The sequence below is a fragment of the Phocoena phocoena genome, chromosome 11 (genome assembly GCF_963924675.1).
Source record: "Phocoena phocoena chromosome 11, mPhoPho1.1, whole genome shotgun sequence".
Taxonomy (NCBI): domain Eukaryota; kingdom Metazoa; phylum Chordata; class Mammalia; order Artiodactyla; family Phocoenidae; genus Phocoena; species Phocoena phocoena.
Window position 1 is genome coordinate 42,283,324 of NC_089229.1, and position 21,493 is coordinate 42,304,816.

Below are 21,493 nucleotides of genomic sequence, written 5' to 3' on the forward strand. Positions count from 1 at the left end.
ATCATACTTCATCCATGATTGTACTGTGTTCTTTATTTTAATTTTTTAAAGTGTCAGGTTTAGATAATGGCACTGAGCTGGGTGATTCCTGAAGCTATTGTCCTTGTTTTAATTTATAATCAGTCACTATAGGGGATGTATTTTTTCCTCTCTTTAGATATTAGGGGATACAATGGTGGATATTAACTAAATGCTACTTTCAGATGTTTGTTAGTGTCATTCAAATGTCTCCTTTTTTCCCCTTTTTTAGTATGATGAAGAAGGTGAAGAAGCGGATGAGGTAATGTTTACCAAATGAGCAAATAATTCTGTTTAACACATTGAGAAGCAAATTGAGTGACTTATGTATTCCTTTGCTATAAATCATTACTCTGTGATATGGGATAAAAACGTTTTTGGAAAAAAATATGGTTTTAGAATTCTACAGCCAAACAATGTATGTATGAGGTTTCAATAAATAAATTGCAAAACTCAGAACATTTTTTTTATTTCAAATAATTCTGTTCTGCTGCAGGGTTATCAGCTCTTTGAAGAAGTCAAAAGCTGCAGTAAACTTTTTCAACGTTGGCTGCAGTAAATCTTTTCAATAAAACCTGTCTGGATGTCTCAAGTTGTGTTGGGAAATCTTTCATATTAGAAGCTTTCAAATTAAATTGCATTGTCACCAAACTCTGTAATCATGAAAATCTTTTGACTTATAGAGTAACTTGTATTAAATTCTCCCCACATTATGAGCCGTTTCTTCCTATTATGTACCTACTTCATGGATGCATTTTGAACTTTAATATAGGAAGGGGAAGAAGAAGGAGATGAGGAAAATGATCCAGACTATGACCCAAAGGTGAGCAAAATTAGTGCTGCTTTCTGTTAAATTTAAGGCAGGTTAAATATGAGTTAGTGTTTTTTAATGTAAAGTTTATTTTAGTCTATTAAAGTCTTTAATAAATCTCTCCTCACTGGCATTTCAATAGTACATGTAATTTCAATGCACCTTTCCTAAGAAATGTTTATTTTTGGTTCTGACCTTTATTTTTCCTACTTTCAGGCGAAATAACCCTAGGTTCTATTTTAATGGCACATTATCTTGGGCATTTTTTTTTAATGTTTTTTTTAGAAACACTTAAAATTACTTATTGCTTGTGTTCTTTAGGTTGTTTTCTCCCCAAAGGAAAGCTTATAATAGGTCAGTTTTTAAATCATCTGAAAGCGGGAGTGCACAGGAATAGGGGAGCAATACTCCTAGGTTCTCCCAGTCATCTCTTTGCTCCATATCTGAGAGTCCCAGTTTCTTATTCTTGGGAAGTTGTCATGTGGACTTTATCTCCCACAGAATGCTTAGTATGTTATCAGAATTCATTTGGAACTTCTGGTTTTTCTTTAATGTATTTATTCATTTGCTTGTGCTGTAAAAATATCCAGAAGATACTTTAACCTAGTGAGCAGGTAACAGAAGGTAGTTAAAAAAAATCAAATATTCTAATAGGTATGAATTGGGGTTAACAGCTAAATATGAATGGAATTAGTATTTTAGAATAACTGATCTGTTAAAAGGCAAAAATAATTGGTAATATGACTTAAATTGCTTGGCTATTTTAAGATGGTAGCTTAATGTGTTCACTTTATGGAGTTCATTCTACAATGTAAAATTCGGGCTTTTATTTTTTAGCATTTTTGTGACTTGATAATATTTGAATAAATAATTTGCCATCATTTATTTTTTTTAATTTGGCAGAAATTTTGACAGAACAGTGAGATAATGTGATAATTAAGATAGTTAACTACTATTGAAAAATAAACTGAAGCAGGTAGAAAAAGATAGATTGACTTGTTGTTTTCCTTTAACAGAAGGATCAAAACCCAGCAGAGTGCAAGCAGCAGTGAAGCAGGATGTATGTGGCCTTGAGGATAACCTGCACTGTAATAGCCTAAACACAGCTATTATTTACTTACAGCCTTATGTTTTTGTATTTTCTTGGTAGACTCAAGTTTTTTTTAAAGGAAAGGAACTGATATTTTAAAGACCAAATTTGTTCTACTTAGCATTTTAACTAGTTTTTCTGCCAGATACATTGAATGCACGAATTCTCTCACGCATGTTTGTTCATTGCTACATATTTGGTTCTTCCTGAAGTATTTTTATCTTGTAACTACTAGATTACAGTTATGAAAATGAACAGAACTGTGAAATGAACCAGATTTTTTTGTCTTGCTAATTTTTTTCCTGAAGAACCAAAGTATTTTTTCAGCGGGTAGTTGAATGGGTTTAAGTTCGCTTGCACTAGCTGTGCCTTTCATTACTTTGTTACAGAAATACGGTGACTTGTACTAAGACAATTCATCATTTAAAAAACAATACTTGTCAAGACAAGTATATGGTTAAGAATTTCCAGTAAGACCACACCTGATAACTTAGATTGTTAATGGATTTTTGTATTTCAGGTGACAGTTACTATAAAGAAATCTTATTAACTAATAGTATGGTTATTGGTTACCACAGGGAGGTGAATAAAACCTAGTATTTTCAGAAGTTAAGTCTCATTATTTTTATTTTAACTGTACTTTTAAAATTTAACCTCCATTAACTAAGCATCTTTTCTTTGTGGTAGGGTCTACCTTCTGCTTCCCTGGAAAGGATGAATTTACATCATTTGACAAGCCTATTTCAAGTTTTTTGTTGTTTGTTTGCTCGTTTTTGTTTTTGCAGCCTAAAATAAAAATGTCAAATATAATTTTAGTTCTCCAGAGATAATGTCTTAATTTTGTACTAATTCAGGTAGAAGCAGAGGCCTAGCTTAAATTATGTACCCAGTTTACCGCATTATTGAAAAGGGTGCCAACTTTGGAAGAGGTACTACATCTACTAATGAGAGAGTATTAAAAAAGAAAACAAAATCTTAAATGATTTAATGTTTTTAATAGAAAGATTAAAAGGGTAAATTTTATTTCCTTTGGTCAGAACTAGACAAAAGGCCCCAAGCCTCTACAGTTAATTCCAATTCTTATTCCTTAAAGTATGAGTGTGTCATTTACCCACGCCTTTTGTTTTACTATCTATTAAAATGGGTAGTACTGTTTACTTAACTACCTCACAGATGTGTTAAGGCATATTAAGTCAAATTTTATGAAATGTTTCTCAGTCTCATCAAAAGCTCAAAAGTTTGGACCTATTTGTACCACAAGTATGTGATATTCAGCATTTTATTTATACCAAGGTCTGATAGTTAAACTGGAAAACAAAGATTAAGGACCTTTATTCTGGATCCGGTCAGGCAACCCTTGCAGATCTTTGTGTGGCTCCTATTTTAATAGAAGTGGATGGATGAGCAACTGTTTGAAAAGGTCCAAGAATTTTTTTCCCAGCTCTTTTAATTATGACCATATTGTAGTAAATACTGCAGATATCATGGGACTAAAGTGGAAATAAGACCATTTTTAGAGCGGGGGAAATGCCATTAAATTAGAGACTGTAGAGCCACGTTTAAAATACCTCAGGCGAATTACTGTTACTTTTGGGGATGAACTTTAAAGCTTTGACAGTGAGGATGGACTAATTGGGTTGTAATTATAGGAAGGCCTTAGAGTTCCTTCTATATTAATAAAATTACATTGCGTTCCTTTTTAGAGGTGATAGAGCTTCTGTTTTAAAAATTTAGTATTAAGGTCTTGGAATGTAAACACATTGTGTTCTTTGTATAGTACTGTCCGTTCCTCTCCTGAGATTTTAATTAACTACTGGAAATCCTTAACCAATTGCAGTAGCTTATAGGGGGGGAAAGGGGAAAATGCCATGAAAACGCCTGTTTTTCCTCTTTATTTTCAAAATGATTTTGGTTGTTTTGATTAGACATTCTGTGACTTTTTTTTTCTTTTGTACCCATAGTTCACCTGAACACAGCTTTTTCTGAACTTAAATTTTTTAATCTAAAGATAGAATCCCATTTTTAATGAACTTAAAGAAGTAGCAAAATCACTACTTTTTTTTTTTTTTTACTCCTTTAGGAAATAGCTGTTGCCAAAGTGAAGAGGTAGATACCATTTCATCTTGTTATATAAGGGGGAATATGGTTTGCAGAGGAATTGTTTTTTTAAATAAAGTTGGAGTTTCAAGGGATATCAGTGTTCATCTATGCCATCTTTCCAGTTTCAAAATGGTTCTATTCCATTCTAGAAATTTGACATATGTAATTTGAAATCCTTAATAAAACTGCATTTAATTTTATAAAATGTACTGGTGATATTTTGGGTGGTTTTTAAAAAAGAATGAGTATATACTTTCTTTTTTTTTTTTTGAAAGAGTGGAGAGTAGAGATGTTTTGAGTAGGCTATTCAATGCTTAGGCCATGATGGCCTGTAAAATGTGTCATTTTAAGAGCAACCTCCCAAGCTCTGCTAAATCGTGTTTGTTATTGGAAGACTAGACAGAAAGGAATTCCCTAGTTCTACAGATTATACTCTGAGTTAACTATAGATGCTTTTGAGGCCCTTCGAATTTTGTCTTTACATTTTCAGTTTATAGTATTCTCTAGCCCAGGCAGTGACTACCAAGAAATTCTCTTTTTCTCTCTAGAAATGGTAAAATCCCATATGATCACCTGTAAAGTAATGCTTAAATTTTTTTTTATTCAAATATGGTTATAAGCAGAGAACAACAGTTCCATAAATTGATTGGTTTTTAGATTAACATGGATCTCTGAACGTTATTTTATCTAGTTCACTGAAGCTGTATTAGTATTTATGTGACATAAAAATGTCTTAATTGTGTGGAATTGGCTTACAGAGTAGTGCTTTAAAACGTGGGATTCTACCTCTGTTTCCTTTTTAACACTAATAACAACATGTAAACCTTAAAAGGACACATTGGCTTTGACAGAAACATTTTAATTATTCTGTGAACGGGTTATGGTATTCATTGGTGTATTTGATAAGGCCCTTAAGATAACTGAATTAACTGTATATTACTGCTGCTTGTAAGACAGTGAATTTGTGGGTTATCTGAGTTGTAGGCCATTCCCATCATTGAAAATAAAAATAAAACTGAATCATTGTGAAAACCTCATTGTACCATGCAGAAGTATTAAACTATTTAATATTCAAATATTCTTTGCTTGGTTTTAGGGCTTGGTTTAGAATTTGAGTCCTTTTTTATGAGTTAGTCTTATAAAAATTTTAGCCTTTATATTTTTGACTATTTAAGTCAAGCCAAATGTTATTTAAATGTACAGAATTAATGGATAGTTTAGAAGCATACATTCTTTATAGGAACCTTAGGAAAGAGAAATCATATGCTAACATAGATTTTAATCTTCTGCACTGTATATATACTTGGTAATTGTGAACTGGATTTTGTTTTGAAAATCCGTGTTTATAATTTAGGTAGTTTGCTACTTAAAGCACTAAGTCGCTAATAGCTGAAAAATAAATGTAAATGATAATGGTGAAATTAACTGAGATTAACTTATATAGTGGTGATTTTTGTATACTGGTTTAAAAATCCAGATGCTAAAATTATAACTTGGAGAAAGAGCCAAGTTTTTGGATTAATTAAGGATTACTTCAGAGAAATGGGAACATCTTTGTTGGAGTGTAGAATTATTTAAGGATAAATGTTCATTAGAAAACTTAAATTGTATTCAGTTAATTTTATTTTCAAAAAATACAATATACGCGCTATCTTGTGTTTCTTCCGTTTGACATTATATACCATACTTTGTTTTTCAGTTTTTTTAAAAATTGAGGTATTGACTAAGTGTAAAGTAAACGAGAAACAGAGCACAACAATTTAGAAATAATGAATTGCCGGCAGGAAACAAGTTAACCAAATTGCTTACTTTTCATGTTGAGAGTTTATAGCTTTTGTAGATCTCTTATTTTGAGTTTTATTATTTTGAAACTCGGGATGTGTTAGTTAAAAGCAGTACTTTTTAGTTCTTCATCTGTGTGGGTGCTTTTTGTTTTTAAAGAGAAGTCTGTGTCTTCATTGGCCGGCAGGCTATTTGAGGCGGAAGGAGCGGGAGGGGTGGGTGGCCCCGTGCTGTGCCGGCCATGCTGCACGGGCTGGCTCTTAGGTGATTGAGAACTTGCCTCGGTAGTGCCCAATCATCACAGGCTTGATTTCCACCTGGTTGAAGGTCTTGCCGTTGTAGACGCCCACCATGCTGCCCGTCACGTTGGACTGGATGATAATGTTGCGCAGGTGCGTTGACCACCTCGGGCTTCACCTCGGGCTTCTCCTTGGGCGGTGCCGCATACCTGACCTTGCGCAGGCGCTTCGGCAGCCAGTGCTGTTTCCTCCGCAGGCGGCAGTGCGGCCGCCGCCACTGCCTCGCGCGCCAAGAAGCTGCCTTGGCTGCTCCTAGGATATGTCCAGCGGTGGGTCGAGGTCCAAGCCACAGTAGGTGAGCTCGTGGAAGGTCTGCTGCTTTCCACTTCTGCTGTCTTGTCGGTTCTTCAGACAGGCTAGGTCTTCATGTATTTTACGTTTGAAAATAAGGAACTGGGGGATGTGTTGAAAAATGCAAGTGCCAGAAGTGGACAGATTGCATAGTATTAATACTCATTTTTCTTTCATAATGAAGTTAAGCAGTTGTTGCTCAGAAACTTCCATGGAGTGGTAAAAGTTTCTGCTAGAATACTCAAATCTTATGTAAGAGCTTTTAGCTGGGAATTCACGGATGAGTAGGAATTTGTGTAGTGAGGATGGAGCCTCCGAGCAGAGAGCAGTTCAGGTGAAGGTTTCAGAGGAGACACAGCATGAGGGTCCTGAAGTAGGACAATCCATGGCACTTTCAAGGCAGTGAAAGAATGGATGACATAAGGGGCGAAGCCATGGAAGGCTTAGCTGTAGAAGTCCTTTTAAAGGGGTTTTCAAGTGATGATGACTTTTCCATGAAGATAACTTTAAATAAGACATGATTAAGACTAAGAGTCAACCATTCGTAGGTAAGAACATTGGGGCTGGTTAGAGGCTGGGTCTAAAAGTAGGGTAGAGTGTCAAAGTAAGGGATGAAGATTTTTGGGTTTTTTTGTTTTTTAAATAATAGATTCAAGGTTATCTGCAATGAATCCTCTTAAATTCCAGATTGCTTTTTGCAAGGAAGCCCTTATGGATATTGCAACTTTTCTCTAACTCTAAAATTACAATAGTTGAAAGAATTCCTGTACATCCTTTGCTCAAAATCACCATTTATTGTTTTTGCTACATGATTCTATATTCATGCATATATCTTTTTTCTATAGTACTTGACAGAGTTGGAGGCATTGTGCCCTTTTAGCCTCTAAATGCTGTATTTTTTCATTAGGAAGACACAGAATCACAGTATGATTAATCAAAGTCAGGAAATTTTACTGTGTAATCATAATTCATTTTGATGCTTCAGTCATCTCAGATTTGATCAATGGTATCCTTTTACAATTGGTTCCTGTGTGCTTTTGGTGTGTCCTGCATCATTTGAGCTCTTGCATACTTTATAGCTCAGAAAGATTTTCTGGGATCATCTTAGGCTTTTTTGTACCAGCTCTGAAACTGGCTATTTCCCCAAGGATCCCTGGTTCCCTTTAATGGGCAGTGGTAGTTAGAAATCAAGTCTAGGTGATGGGTTTGCTTGTTCTTGGGATGTTATTATTTCTAGGTCTTTTCAGGTGACACACTTAGGAAATATATTAAAAACTGAGTACACACTGAATATTTCAAAGTTAATCCAACACAATAGGATTTTTTTTCCGGCCTTACCCCAGTACATATTTGTAACTACCTTCAAACAGGTGGGCTTAGTAGTAGCTGATCCAACTGAGAATTGTAGGTGAGGTTGCTCTATAGGAATAAGAAACCATGAATAAAAGTGGAAAAGATTTTCGACTGAAACCTTGGCAGCCCTAGACAAACGACCCTTACCATCTGTTTTTAATGAATATGGGAATAAAATAGTTGATACATTGGATAGTAGAATGGTTAAATATAAGCTTTGGAGTTAATCTACCACTTGTTCTTTTAGCTTCATTATTTTGCTGTCTTGTGAAAGATGGTAGTGGGCACTGATGAGAGAACACATTAGTTCTTGAAGTAGTTCAGGAGTACTTAGAACCTGATACATATAATGAGCAATTAGTAAACATGCTTCCTAAACATAAGAAAATCTAGAATTTGTGGTTGGGATCAGCTTTTATAATAGATTCTGACAGTTAATTTCAGAATTAGTTGGGGGTTTTTTGTTCTGTTTTTGTTGTTGATTCTAAAGGCAAAATGGCTCCTGGCTAAGAGGTGTCCATACTTGTACAAAAGAACCCTGAGACTAAAACTGGATTATAAATATAAACCTATGCCCCCATTTTGAAGGTGTTTGATGTTTTTTATAAAGAGATAAGAAAAATAGAAGAAAAGAATAATTGATCCCCCTTACCTAAAATCAGTCTTTAAAATCTGATTTCATTTTTAAAAAATGCTGATTTATTTCCTTTTGTGAAGTTCAGAAATCATCTAGGGTAAAACTAAATGAAGTTTGACTGTATTTAGATACCTCATGCTCCAAAACTTCCAAGTTGTCATTACTTAGCCCATCCCTTTCCATCCCAAACATTTATTAACCTGGATCCCTGGACATTGTGGGTGGACCGTCTAGGGGTGGACAGTGAGACTTGTCAGTCTTCAGGCCAGATGTGGGTTTAGACCTGGATTAGGCTAGTTGTCTTTTTGCTGTTGAGTTGGCTTGGTGAGTGGACCCAGAACCTTTAGAGCAACTTGCACATCTACGACCTGCCCTGTTTAACCTACATTTGTACTGTTTCAGTTATGCTTGGCTGTCTTTTCTTTCACTTCCTTCTCCTGGGTCTTTTGTGCACATACCTTATTAGCTCAAGTCTCTTTTTCATTGAATTAACACGTACTTTTTTTTGGTTCTTTAGTTCTGAACTGGTATTGCCAGTTCAAGAAGGACTCTAGGAATGCTTTTTCACTGCTGGATTCTCTGATTTCCAGTGTGGAGCCAGGAAGATGGTAGCTGTACAGGAAATTTTTATACAGCCAATGCGTAGATGGAGTAGGGTTTATCTGGACTCCTTCCAGTTTACCAGCCATAATACTGTATGGGGCCATGTAACAAGTGACTGATTCTCATTATTTCAATCTCCTAAGTCAACCAAGATGCTCCAAGTTCCTTTGTAGTTGTCACATTTCTGCATACTGAGTTGCTTATTTTGGGAAAACCAATAAAACCACAAAACTGGACCGTGTATATTGTTCTGTGAACTCAGTGGGGCTATGAGAATGTGGAGAGTTGAATCAATTGTTGGAGTTACCTAATATTGCATAAAAAAGCCACTCGCCACACTTAAAGCATCAACAAGATTTATTTTTGCTGACTGTGCTTGGGTAGTTCATTTCTGCTCTACTGAGCATCATCGGGGCAGCTTTGAAGGATGGGGCCTAGAATCATCTGAAGGCTCTTCATGCACAGGTGGTCAGTGCTGGATGAGACTTCAGCTGGGCTGTGGCTAGAGCTCCACCTAGACTTTGTTTCACAGCATGGTGGCTGGGTTCCAAGAATTAGGCCAAGTTTTATCCTACCCTGGGAAGTCATCACTTCTGTACTCTGTTGGTTATAGTCAAAGCCACCAGGGTTTAATGGGAGAGGACTACATCTTGCTGGAGGAATGATAAAAGTTTGGGGAAGGTGAGAGAAACTGGAATCTTGTAGTGGCCACATTTTGTCTTTGGAAAATACAGTTAGCTATAATACTATTGATAAAACAAAGGCTACAATAGTTTCCCAAAATGAAACATCAGGAAAGGTTAAATTATATATTGTATGCCTGTTTGTGGAGAAAGAACGTTTTACTTTATCATACTGGAATCTTACCATTTGAATTTATCTGGACAATTGAGATTACCAAATGTGCACATAATTAGCTCACTGATCATTAAAATGTCAGGCTTGATTAGTAAAAGAACCTTAAATGGTAAGTATACGATGACAATTAAGTACATATTTCTTTTCAAAGGTTGGGTGTATTACATAGTTTGGGGTTCAGAAGAAAGCTTCATTGCTGTACTGTTTGTATTTCAGACTAGGTGGGACTTTGCATTATAAATCTTAATCAGCATTAAAGAAAAACACCCAAATGTGTATTCAGCCATTTAAGGTAATAGAAATAATGTTTTATTTAATCTTAATACTTGTTTGAAAATGGTAATTATTCCCTCTCGACATGTAAGGGTAAAAGGTAAATAACGGGGCTGCCCAGCTGATCTTTGTTGGAGTCAGGTGTTTGATGTCAGCTATTTTGGCCTCTGTCAGTGCTCGCACCTGCTCTGAGAGCTTCATCTTCTGCTTTGTTTTCCTTGACATACGGCTTCCACCTTTAAAGTTGCTTTACTGTCTGACATGGCTGCTGCCACTCTTACCCATTATTTGCAGGTTTTAGGCAGCAGGTGGGGCTGAAGGACGCAAAAGGCTCCTGGCATCCAACCATCTTTAGAGATGGGCTTACGATTTGTGCTTTCAGCACAAAAGTGGGGCTGCTTAATATAGTAGACCCTGGGTAGAACAAAGGCTGGGATCACAGCCACATCAGCCATGCATGCTGAAGAACTTCGGGTTTAGAAAAGGGTTTAGGATATCCTGGAAAACGGGAGGCAAACAGCTGCATTTCAGAAATAAGTAAACCAGTTCCAGAAAGGTGATTTAGGAATACAACTTGAAGATGAATTCTGATTGGAGTCTTATCCGTCTTCCGGGTTTTTCGCTTTTCCTTACGTGATAATCTTTCCCAGAGCCCCTGCATACACAAGTGAAGTTGAGACAATGACTTAAGCAAAAGTGTAAATAGAATCTCATTAGAAGCAAGAACTGCTAAATGTTCCAGTTTCTGATCTGTTAAAGGATGCCGATTGTTAAATAGTTTGTAGTCATGAGTTGTGTGGCGATTTTGTTGGCCTCTAACCTGGGGCCTTGCTTTTCCTGATAGGTTTAGTGGCAGTGTGGAAGCTTGCCATAAAAAGGTTTCCTGGGTTCTATCTTTGGTAAAAAGTGTTCCTCCATCTTTCTGGGCCTGGCCACCCTACAGAATTCTTTTATTCCATCTCTTTTATTCCTTGGTTCTCTGTCAGCTGACATCTGTGATGCACCCTCCACCCTGCAATCTTGGTCTTTGAAACCTGAGTTCCTCTTCTTAAGTAACCTTGCCATTTACAGCAGCACCCAAGCAAGTTTATCATACCACCTGTTTTCCTGTATCCTTGAATTTTTGGAAGGAATTCTGTACACTCACTGCTTTTACTTTTCCTCCTCTACCACCTAAAAAAGCCCTTTGCTTATTTACTGATTTATTCATTTTTTTTGCAGGTGTCAATGATCAAACTGAAGTCTGTTCTCAGACTGTGCTATGTTGTAAAAGAAGACTGCAAAAGAGGGAGTTTCCCCATGTATTCTAGTCCCTTAAAAGGAGAGATTTGCCCACTGGCTATCCGTCAGATACTTGAGTTGCAAGCAACAGGAGCATTTACCTAGTTTGAGTAGAAGTAGATTTAGGATATTAGGTGTTTATGGGCTCTTACTGGAAGGCAGAGGCTTGGATGCTAATCTGCCAGGGCAGTGCTCAAAGTAAACCTGCAAACAAGTTTTCCAATGCTTCCACTGTCAGTCACTGAAGTACCTGGTGTTTCTCTACTGCCATCCCTGAAGGCACGGAAGTCAGAGTATCAGTACAGTGTTGCCTGCTCAAATGTTACTGAGGTTTAGGGAAAGCAAAAGCAGCACAAAGTAGATAAGTGACGAGCTCACTTAGGGTTGAGTGGAAGGAGCGTCTAAATTGTAAGGGCAGGTAGGGCTTTACATTTCTGTGGAGGGCTTTTCATGCTAGAGTAAGGAGTTGAGATGTTCTCTTATGTGAATAGGAGACCGAAAATTTTGTCATAATTTAGGAATGGAAGTGGTAGCAGTGCAGTGTATTAGATAGTGTGGATTCAAGTGGTTGCGCTGTTACAAGAGCATGAATGAGAGAAAAGAGAACCTAAAGTTAGGCTGTTGACACAATAGAAAGGACAGAGACAGTTGATTGACAGTGTTTGATCTGTAAACGGGTTGTAATAGCCGTGTTTTGAACGCTTCACAATTCTCAGTTGCTCTAAGCTGTGTTATACAAGTTGGTCACTAGGAGGCACAGTTCATCAACTTTAGGCGAAAAGGAAGGCAGCTAGAGGGACGCATCTGTGAAGAAAAATAGTTCTGTATTCAGTTGAAGAGTTGTTAACCTTTTCAACTCAGCATTTTGGAAATAAGAATCTTTGTAAAATATTTTTACTGAATAGAATTTTTAAAAATGAAGAGGTGAATGGCTAAGAAGTCTAAATTGCAGTCTGAACAGACGTTTATGCACTAATGAAGGTGACCTGACTTTTCATGATTACTTGGCTTTTAACTATTTCTTTAAAGACATTTGAACTTTATCCAAATCTTTAATAATGATATTTTTCATGAGTTTCTACTTTATATTGCAAATTAGGAAGTTTATAGATTAAAAGTTTTATAATCTTGTAATCATGTTGTAAATGAAAGTAAACACTTTATAACTTTCTAACTTATGTTAAATGTCTTTAAGCCAGTATTAATGAACTTCTAAGCAGGTATCTGCCAACTAAGAGAAAATTCTATCAATTCAGTTCCATTACTGTGTTGTTTCTTTTTTTTGATTACTCTTACTAGCAAGCAATAGGATGATGTATAAATACCTCTCAATATTAAGCTGCATGCTGCTCAGGAAAAGGAAGGTTTGTAGGATGTATTTTAGATAGCATTTATAGACTATAGTAGCATTTAAAGTTCAGAGAGGCCTAGCATGTATAGTTGTTAATTCCATTTTTTAAAACTATCACCAGGGCTTCCCTGCTGGCACAGTGGTTGGGAATCCACCTGCCAAGGCAGGGGATGCAGGTTTGAGCCCTGGGCTGGGAAGACCCCACATGCCTCAGAGCAGCTGGGCCCGTGAGCCACAGCTGCTGAGCTTGCGTTCTGGAGCCTGCAGGCCACAACTACTGAGCCCCTAGTGCCACGGCTGCTGAAACCCGTGCTCCTACCATGCTCGCAACAGGAGAAGCCACCTCAGTGGGAGGCCCGCGCACCGCGGCAACAGGGACCCAACGCAGCCAAAAATAAACTTACTTAAAAAGAAAAAAACTATTACCAAATACATGTATTGGTATGGCAAGATTTAGAAGTCTTTTCATAAATTCTTGTTTTATAACTTTTATAACTTTGAAAACTTTAAAAAGTAGGATGCATTATGAAAAATCTGTCAAGCATTTGAAGACATTGATTTTCTTTTTATGACAGATGTGGGCTTTTGAGTCTTAAAATTTCTACATATGTTGAGCTCCTCCTGTGTGCCAAGAAATGTATTAGGTGATCGGGACACATAAAAACAATGATTTTTGACCTCTTGGAAGAACTGACATTCCCTAGGAATGGGAACAGAAATAAGCAATAGGAATTATAAATTATTCAGTTATGTTAGGAGGTAATACATGCTATGGGAAAAATTAAGGGAAATTGGGTGGTTGCAGTTTTAGAGTGATTAGGAGAGCCCTCATTGAGATGACATTTGAGCAGAGACTTGAAGAAAGTGATTGGGATGTCTTAAATAGATTATAATATAGATGATAAGACAACAAGGGTAGAATCAGGGAGGCAAAGTTCGGAGGCCACGGCAGTATTTCAGGGGAGAGATTATCAGCGTGGTGATGAAGTGGAGAGAAATGGACAGAATATAGATATGGTTTGAAGGCATAACCGTTGGGATTTCTTGACTCAGTTTGTGGATTGGGTACTGGAAAGTGAGTAAAGGATTTTTGCAAGGCAGGCATGCTTCTAAACATTTGCCATCCTGGGGTAGGAGTGCAAGGATTTTTGCAAGGCAGGCATGCTTCTAAACATTTGCCGTCCTGGGGTAGGAGTGCAATGGAGACGCCAGTGATTAAATATTTTAAAGTTTTGTTCAATAAAGATCCCACACTACTATCCTGCCAAATACACCTTCACAAGTACCTGGAGGTCCAGGTTTGAAATTCAGATCCTTAAAACCGTGCCAGAAGCTTCCTTGTGAGGAAGCTGATCCTCTGCCTGTGTCCCACTTTACTTGTCTTCCCGTTCCTGCCTCTGAATTGTATGGCAAGGGGCCTCCTGCACGTGTGTGTGGACATTCCTAGCCTGCATGTTCAAAATCTGTCCACCTACCTTACACACTAGTGCACACAATGGTCATGTAATACTCTGAAATAGCCGAGGTCATTTAGGCAGGGTATTTGGAGTGAGTACCTGGAGTATAGTCTAGAACAAGTATGAGTTCCAGATAGGCATGTAGTACTGGCTCTTCAAAGCACAGGGCTCCTTTTGTCTTGTTCTAAGGGCAGTACTGCTGCAAGGGTTTTGGCCTGAACAACTGTACAGATAGAATTGCCATCACCTGAGAGGGGGATTGCAGGTAAGTAGAACAGGTCAGGGTGAGGAGATAAGTTTGGGAGTGCATATATTCTGGTTCTCTAATAGACACCCAAATAGTACTGTAGAGAAAGGGAAAAGGAAAAAATTCAATTTACAGTAACAGTGGCCTGGAATATATAAAAACTGAAGGGTATTTTTTCATTACAGCCATTCTAACCAGCTAAGGCTCTTTAACAAACCATGAACTTTGACTTCAGACCCTTACTGAACCAGTTCTACCCAGGCATTTGTTTTAACCAGTCATATATAAGCCTATGGACTCCATCCTATCCAGCATGCTATTTTTTATTCGCAAAAGCTCCATGAACCCTGCTTTTTGTGATCGAAAAACTCCTCAGACTTTTCCCTCTAGCGAACTACTCAGTGCATGTCTTCACCAGTATGTGTTCCCTTGCCTGGGGGTGTTATTATTTTTTAACTTTGGTAGTCTTTGTTTTATTCTTTGACAACAAGCAGCTGGATATAAATTTGGGAGTCTTGGGCATATAGGTCTTATTGAAAATAATAAGACTGGATGAGATCAAGGGAGTGAGTGTAGATAAAAACCAAGGGCTGAGCTTTGGGGCACTCAAAAGATTGGAAAGAGGAGGAACCTGTAGAGGAGACAGACAATGACCAGGGAGGTGGAAGGAAAGCTAACTGATGTCCTCGAAGCCAGTGAAGAACTGTCCTAGAGCAGAAGATGGTCAACGCTCAGATGCTGCTGATAGACAACTTGATGCAGCTGGCCATAATATACACTTTGAAGCCTTTTCAGACTTGTTTACCAAAGCAGTGACTTGTTAGCTAGCTTTCTAAACTTTAGTCATTTTTAAGTGACATTCGTAGGTTTTCATTATCTACAACTGAAGTGGGTTTTGGGGGGGGGGCAGTTATTTCCTGTAATTCATTTTCTGTGAATTTATTTGTCTTAAAAATGGTAATATGGCCATTTTTGTGAGTTGGTGGTGACTGGTGAAATTAAAAGCAAAGTTGTCACCTATCTACAATTCCTATATTATACTACTGAGATTTCCAATAATCAGTTGCACTATGGTTGGAGAAGGCAAACTGTATACTTCTGAGCTGTTCACAAAGTCACTAAGTTGTGAAATACCCAACTGGAAATTCTGAGTTTTAAAGTCTCTAATAACAAGTGCTTTTGAAAATCGTGCTGCTGGTTGTTCAGACATTGTGAAGTAGCTTAGATAGAATGCATTTGTTGCATCCTGATAAACTGCAGAAGGATAGAAACACCAAATGCTGCGTTTCTCAAGAAAATGGCTTGGGCTTCCAGAATACATCTTAATGTTTTACCCAGTTTGGTTTGTATAGTATCAATTTTCCATATGAAATGTCCTTCCCAACTACACCTGCCCTCAGAGACTCTGAATTACACATTTAAAGGAAGTATCCTTTCTAAATGAGCTGAAGAATGGCATTCTGTTAAAAAGATGAACAGCTGGTCATGTGGAAATTCTCTGGAATGCTCACTTGTCCTGCAAAGGCAGGGGAAAAACTGAGATGTTAGGTGCAGTGTTTGTCATTCATTGGTATACAGAATTTTTTTAAAAAGTAACCTTTTTAAAATGTAATCATGGGCTTCCCTGGTGGCACAGTGGTTGGGAGTCCGCCTGCCGATGCAGGGGACGCGGGTTCGTGCCCGGTCCGGGAGGATCCCACATGCCGCGGAGCGGCTGGGCCCGTGGGCCATGGCCGCTGGGCCTGCGCGTCCGGAGCCTGTGCTCCGCAACGGGAGAGGCCACAGCAGTGAGAGGCCCGCGTACCGCAAAAAAAAAAAAAAAAAATGTAATCATGTAAAGAAATCTTTACATGACTTTGCCTTTCTCCTTAAAAGACTAATCAACAATGTGAAGGCCCTGAGAGCCCACCAAGTGCAATTCAGTGGGTCTCAGGATTGTGCTGGAATTGTCCCATTTGCTGAAACATTGTTCCTTATATTAAGATTCAGGACCCTCCCGTGTTTAAAAGTTATCCTTTGTTCTCGATTACCCTGGGATAAACCTGGAATTTCTTAAGCGTGACACACACAATTTGAATCTTGCTCCGCTCTCCAAGCTCATCTCTCACTTCTTCCCCTTTGAATTCTTTGTACCAGCCTGATGAAACTACAGATGAGCTAAGCTCTCCCTTCTTCCTGAGTTCAAGTAGCAGCCTTTCCTCTTACCTTGGCCAACTCTGACTTATCCACCCCTGGTTTATTTCTTCTTTGTGTTAATTCTTCGTATTTTCAGGGTCGGTACATAGTTGGGGTTCTCTGTTTACTTAATACATTTCCCCCAAGAGGTTTGGTCTCGGCTTAGGCTCTTTATTCTGCCTTGTTTCCCACAATTTCTATAGAAATTGTTTAAATGGAGTAGGAGGGAGCTAGGGGCGAGTACCGCATTACTTGCCCCAGGTTACAGATAAATGAGATTACAAGAGATCGGACCCGTTTGGCGTTTGCAAAGAGAGGGACCCGCGGAGGCTAGCCTGCCGTTTGGAAGGCTAAACTGCCTTAAAGTGTTGGGACCGGGCATTACCTGAATTTGTCGTTGGAGTTGAATTAACTGTTGTGAGATATTGCGGGCTGTACGGATGGGTCAAGAAGGAAGCTAGAGCGCTCGTGTCACGGGTAAAGATAGGCAGTGCCTGCGCTCCTGGCTCGAGAAAAGGAAGGCGAGATGCCATCCGAAGTGGTCCCCTTCTTCTACCCCTTCCAAACGGGACAGACGGTAGCGCTGTTGCTTTAACAATCGCCCCTTCGGCTCCAAGAAGAGCTAGTTAGTGACCGTAACCGAATGTGAGTGTAAAGACACCGTGTCCTCTCGGCCTTTGCGGACTAAGATGTTTACGTAGTGTCCGGGGGAGGCACGCTTCCACGGGACTCCGCGGCTCGCGAGCCTCACCCCCAGGCTCCTTGCTCGCAGCGCGAATCCCCAGGGCTGGGTTCCCGAGGGCAGAGGGTCAGCTTGGCGTACCAGGCACTGTCTGGTAGCTGTACCCGTCCTCGCAGCCCCATCTTCATTTTCTGAGGCTGTTAGCAGAAAGCCCCACCGGGAGGAGAGGCGGGACGGCTGGGGATGGCCTCTTAGCGCCCTCTGCGCCTCGGCATCCTTCGCTGGCCATCTCGGGCGCCCTCGGCTGTGGCCCCCGGCGGAGGAGAGGAGTTTCCGGGGCTCGGGTCCCTGCTGCCATCCCGGGGAAGGAGCGCGGAAGCGAGTGGGCGGCGAGAGGCGGAGCAAGGGACGCGGGGGGCGTGGACGCGGCCGGCTTTGGAAAGCCCCCAAGTTAATGAGGCGTGCGCCGGCGGCGGAGTGCCTTTCGGAGCTGGGCTTTCCCCCGCGGTGCGGGCGCCAGGAGCCGCCTTTTCCGCTGGGTGTCACTCGTGGGTGGGGGGGATGGCCCATTCAAAAGCGCCGCGAGGGGGCCCGGCCAGAGCCCTTCAGTGAGCGCTCGCAAGAGGACGGCAGAGGCCCGGCGGCTCGCAGCTCCCGGACCTTGTGGCGCATCAGGACGCGGCTGCCCTGCTGCCCGGACCCCGAGGAACCGCCGCAGCCGCTGCCGCCGCCGCCGCCGCCACTCTGCTTCCTGCGCGTTAGCCTCTTCTGCGCGCTCCGGGCGGGCGGCCGCGGGAGCCGTTGGGGCGAGGACGGCGCGCGGCTGCTGCTGCCCCCCCGGGCCCGGGTGGCTGGAAGAGGAGAGGCCGAGCCGAGCGGCGGCCCTCCTATGCCGGGAGGATGTTGGAGAGCAGCGGCTGCAAGGCGCTGAAGGAGGGTGTGTTGGAGAAGCGCAGCGACGGGTTGCTGCAGCTCTGGAAGAAAAAGTGCTGTATCCTCACTGAGGAGGGGCTGCTGCTCATCCCGCCCAAACAGCTGCAACACCAGCAGCAGCAGCCCGGGCAGGGGCCGGTCGAGCCATCCCAACCCGGAGGCCCCAATGTGGGCAGCCTCGAGCCGCCCGTCAAGCTGAAGGAATTGCACTTTTCCAACATGAAGACCGTGGACTGCGTGGAGCGCAAAGGCAAGTATATGTACTTCACTGTGGTGATGGCCGAGGGCAAGGAAATCGACTTTCGGTGCCCGCAGGACCAGGGCTGGAACGCGGAGATCACGCTTCAGATGGTGCAGTACAAGAATCGTCAGGCCATCCTGGCGGTCAAGTCCACGCGGCAGAAGCAGCAGCACCTGGTCCAGCAGCAGCCGCCGCAGACGCAGCTTCAGCCCCAGTCCCACCCCCAAGCCCCGCCGCAGCCGCAGCCCCAACCCAAGCCCCAGCCGCAGCCGCAGCCGCAGCCGCAGCCGCAGCCGCTCCATCCGTATCCGCATCCGCACTTGCGTTCGCACCCACATCCGCACCCGCACCCACTACCGCTCTCGCAGCCACACGGCCACCGGCTTCTCCGTAGCACCTCCAACTCTGCCTGAAGAGGGCAGCACCCGAGCCAGACGAGGTAAGGTCCCGGCAGCTCGGCTCCCGAGGGAGGTTCCGAGGAGTGGGGCTGGGGGTGGTAGCAGTAGGAAGCCTTTTCCCCGGTTCGGATCTTGGGTGGAAAAATGAGAAATTAATGCAGGTTTCTGGGAGGCGGAAAGAAGGGAACAAGCTGGAGCCAGGAGAGGCGGGGCAGAGAGGGGAGGGTGCGGGGTTCGGGCCGCGCAGGAAGTTCTCCTGATCGCCCGTCCGCCCACGCTGACCCACGCATGTTCACTGGTGCGTTCCCCAGCGACGCCGCAGCTTCTCTCCTTGTCACCAGCGCCACTTGAGTGTGTCTGGGGACTCGAGGGAGCGACCCCGGTGTCCTTCTGAGCTTGCTTTGTCCACGGGACAGGCCCGAAGAGAACTGGGTCTTGTAGGAGTCCGAGCCACTTCAATCCGTGTCATTTCTTTCCAGGTTGTGAGGACTTGAGGAAGTGGGACAAGCACCTTTCTATTGTCTTCACTTGGATCGAAAACAAAACAGTCGCCCCGCCCGCACCAGACCAAGTAGTTTGGACAGAATACGACAGATAACTTGGCGATTCCTCTTAGTTTTTCTGCATACTCTTCATCACAATGCAGGAAATGATTTCGAGTCCAGAAGGCTTTATTTATGAACCTTTGAGAGGATCTTCCAGTATGGTGGACCTTTTAGGAGCGATGATGTACTGTAATGTTATTTTAATGTATTTTGATTTATGATTATTTATTAGTTTTTTAAAAATGCTTGTTCTGAGACATTTCTGAATGTAGGCCATTTTCCAAAAAAGAAACTTATTTTCAAAAACCTATTCCCTAGTAAGTTCTAATCTTGGGAAAGAAGAAAGTAAAAGGGCGGTGAAGGGGAACACATCAAGAATTCATTTTCAGAAGGTCTGATACTTAAATGTTATACCAGGTGGTTGAAATTAAACTCTGTGCTACTACGTGGAGTTTTCTTTCTTTTTTTTTCTTTTGAGTTTTTTTTTTCCTTCGACATATATTTTGTGTAGAATGGAAGTTTAAAGAAGCTAAACGTTCAGAATTGTGTAATTATAAAAATCGAATTGCTTTTTCTAAAAGAAAATCAGTAGTAATGATAGCTGATTCAACTGATGGCAAGATGGTCATATCCTGAATATACAAAGGAGGGCTGGGTCTGCTGTAGGAAAAGGCTTTCTTAGATTATCTATGTGTGAAGGGTTTAATAAGGAAGTTTTCTATGATTTCTGAGTATGAATGCATTAGGTGTTTCATTTCAAAAAACATAGTGGGGGAAAAGAATTATTCCACTTGTTTGAGAGAACATTTGTGCTCATAGCCACAATAGAGATTACCCTTCTCCAAGAGCTTTGCACACTTGATGTGAACCACATTTTCTGGCCCTTTTACTTTGTTCTAGAATCATATTCTATCTAGAACCTCATAGTTTAAAATACAGTTTGTAAATATTTCAAAGGACTAGGAGTCATAGCTTTTTGTTTTCATTCTGAGAATAATGTTGATCAGAAACACCAGCTGTTTCGCTTTTTATTGCTCTGTGAGAAATCCAAGGGTTATATGTTTTGTTGTTAGGTTAGCTAAACTCAGAAATTGAAAAAGGAAGGACTGGATAAACACTGGATTTGCAGTAAGAAAACAACCCCAGTCTTGTTTTAGCAGCGACTTGTTCAGGAGTCTGGGGGGTTGTTGGTGGGGCGGGGGGAGGTGGGGGAAGAGCATGTGCTTTTAAAGGTAGAACAAACCCTCTTCTGTGTTAAATGAAAAGGATGGTCAAAGTCCACAAGGGCAGATGCTACTTAAGTTTAAAAAGAGCCCATAGATGCTACCAAATCCTCTTACGGCTGAAAATCACTTCCTATCTGCCTAGCTTTACTAACGGGTCTCTGTTTTCCATCATCTTTTCTGCAAAGTCTTGATCAGTATTTTTCCAGCTTCTAAATTGGAATGGTCAGTATTGGGCCACTGCTAAGTTCTGTAGTCAAGAAATGAAAATAGAATTTCATGCTAGAGATATCTTTATTCTCCCTCCATCTGAAAAGGAGTTTCAAGGTCAAATTACTTCTCAGTGCAATATTTAAATGATGAAAATTTGAGATCATAACTCAAATCCAAAAAGTGGTGGGGGAAGTAAAAGTCAACCAAATGGCAAGCAGAATTTAAGTGGACTCCCACTTGCAGAGGCTAAGTTGCAGTTGTGAAAAAATGTATATATGATGGGCATCTCAGAGAGCAGATCTCAAGAGTTCTTAAGTCAAGTTCGGTTTGATTTCTTTGGAACCACTGCTGTGCTTTTTAATAATGCCTCATTGTACTGTCATTTTAATACATGCAGATCATGTCACCCCAATTAAACCACAGCTTTTTTTTCCAGATGGAAGGATTTTTCTTTCAAATTCTCATGCTATAAAAAAATTAAAATCCATACCAAATACTTTTAAAATTAAGATTCTTGTAGGCTTTTAAAGGCACTTGTATGTTGTTAGCTTACATACTGGCTAAGTAGTGTTGTCAAAAAAAAGTATGCCCAGGCTCCCTCGTGGCTGCTAGAATTTTTTTCTTTCTCACAA

General features: G+C 40.8%; 2 protein-coding genes across 6 annotated transcripts in view; both read left to right on the plus strand.

Moving 5' to 3' along the window:
• The window catches only part of NAP1L1 (nucleosome assembly protein 1 like 1), a 33,370-nt gene extending 30,485 nt beyond the window's left edge, over positions 1 to 2,885 (plus strand). For 2 of the 5 annotated variants that reach the window (XM_065887923.1, XM_065887926.1), the window contains 4 exons: positions 251 to 280; positions 791 to 841; positions 1,846 to 1,917; positions 2,607 to 2,885. In XM_065887923.1, the coding sequence (XP_065743995.1) occupies positions 251 to 280; positions 791 to 841; positions 1,846 to 1,881 (117 nt within the window). In that variant the 3' untranslated portion in view covers positions 1,882 to 1,917; positions 2,607 to 2,885. Of the gene's footprint in view, positions 1 to 250; positions 281 to 514; positions 611 to 790; positions 842 to 1,845; positions 1,918 to 2,606 lie in introns of those variants that run through there. The other 3 variants (XM_065887925.1, XM_065887924.1, XM_065887927.1) reach the window with 2 other exon arrangements.
• Positions 2,886 to 17,762: 14,877 nt separating this feature from the next.
• Positions 17,763 to 18,895, plus strand: PHLDA1 (pleckstrin homology like domain family A member 1). Its single transcript, XM_065887991.1, is given in 2 exon segments — positions 17,763 to 18,192; positions 18,195 to 18,895. Coding segments are annotated over 2 exon segments (1,131 nt in total).
• The last annotated feature ends 2,598 nt before the right edge of the window (positions 18,896 to 21,493 follow it).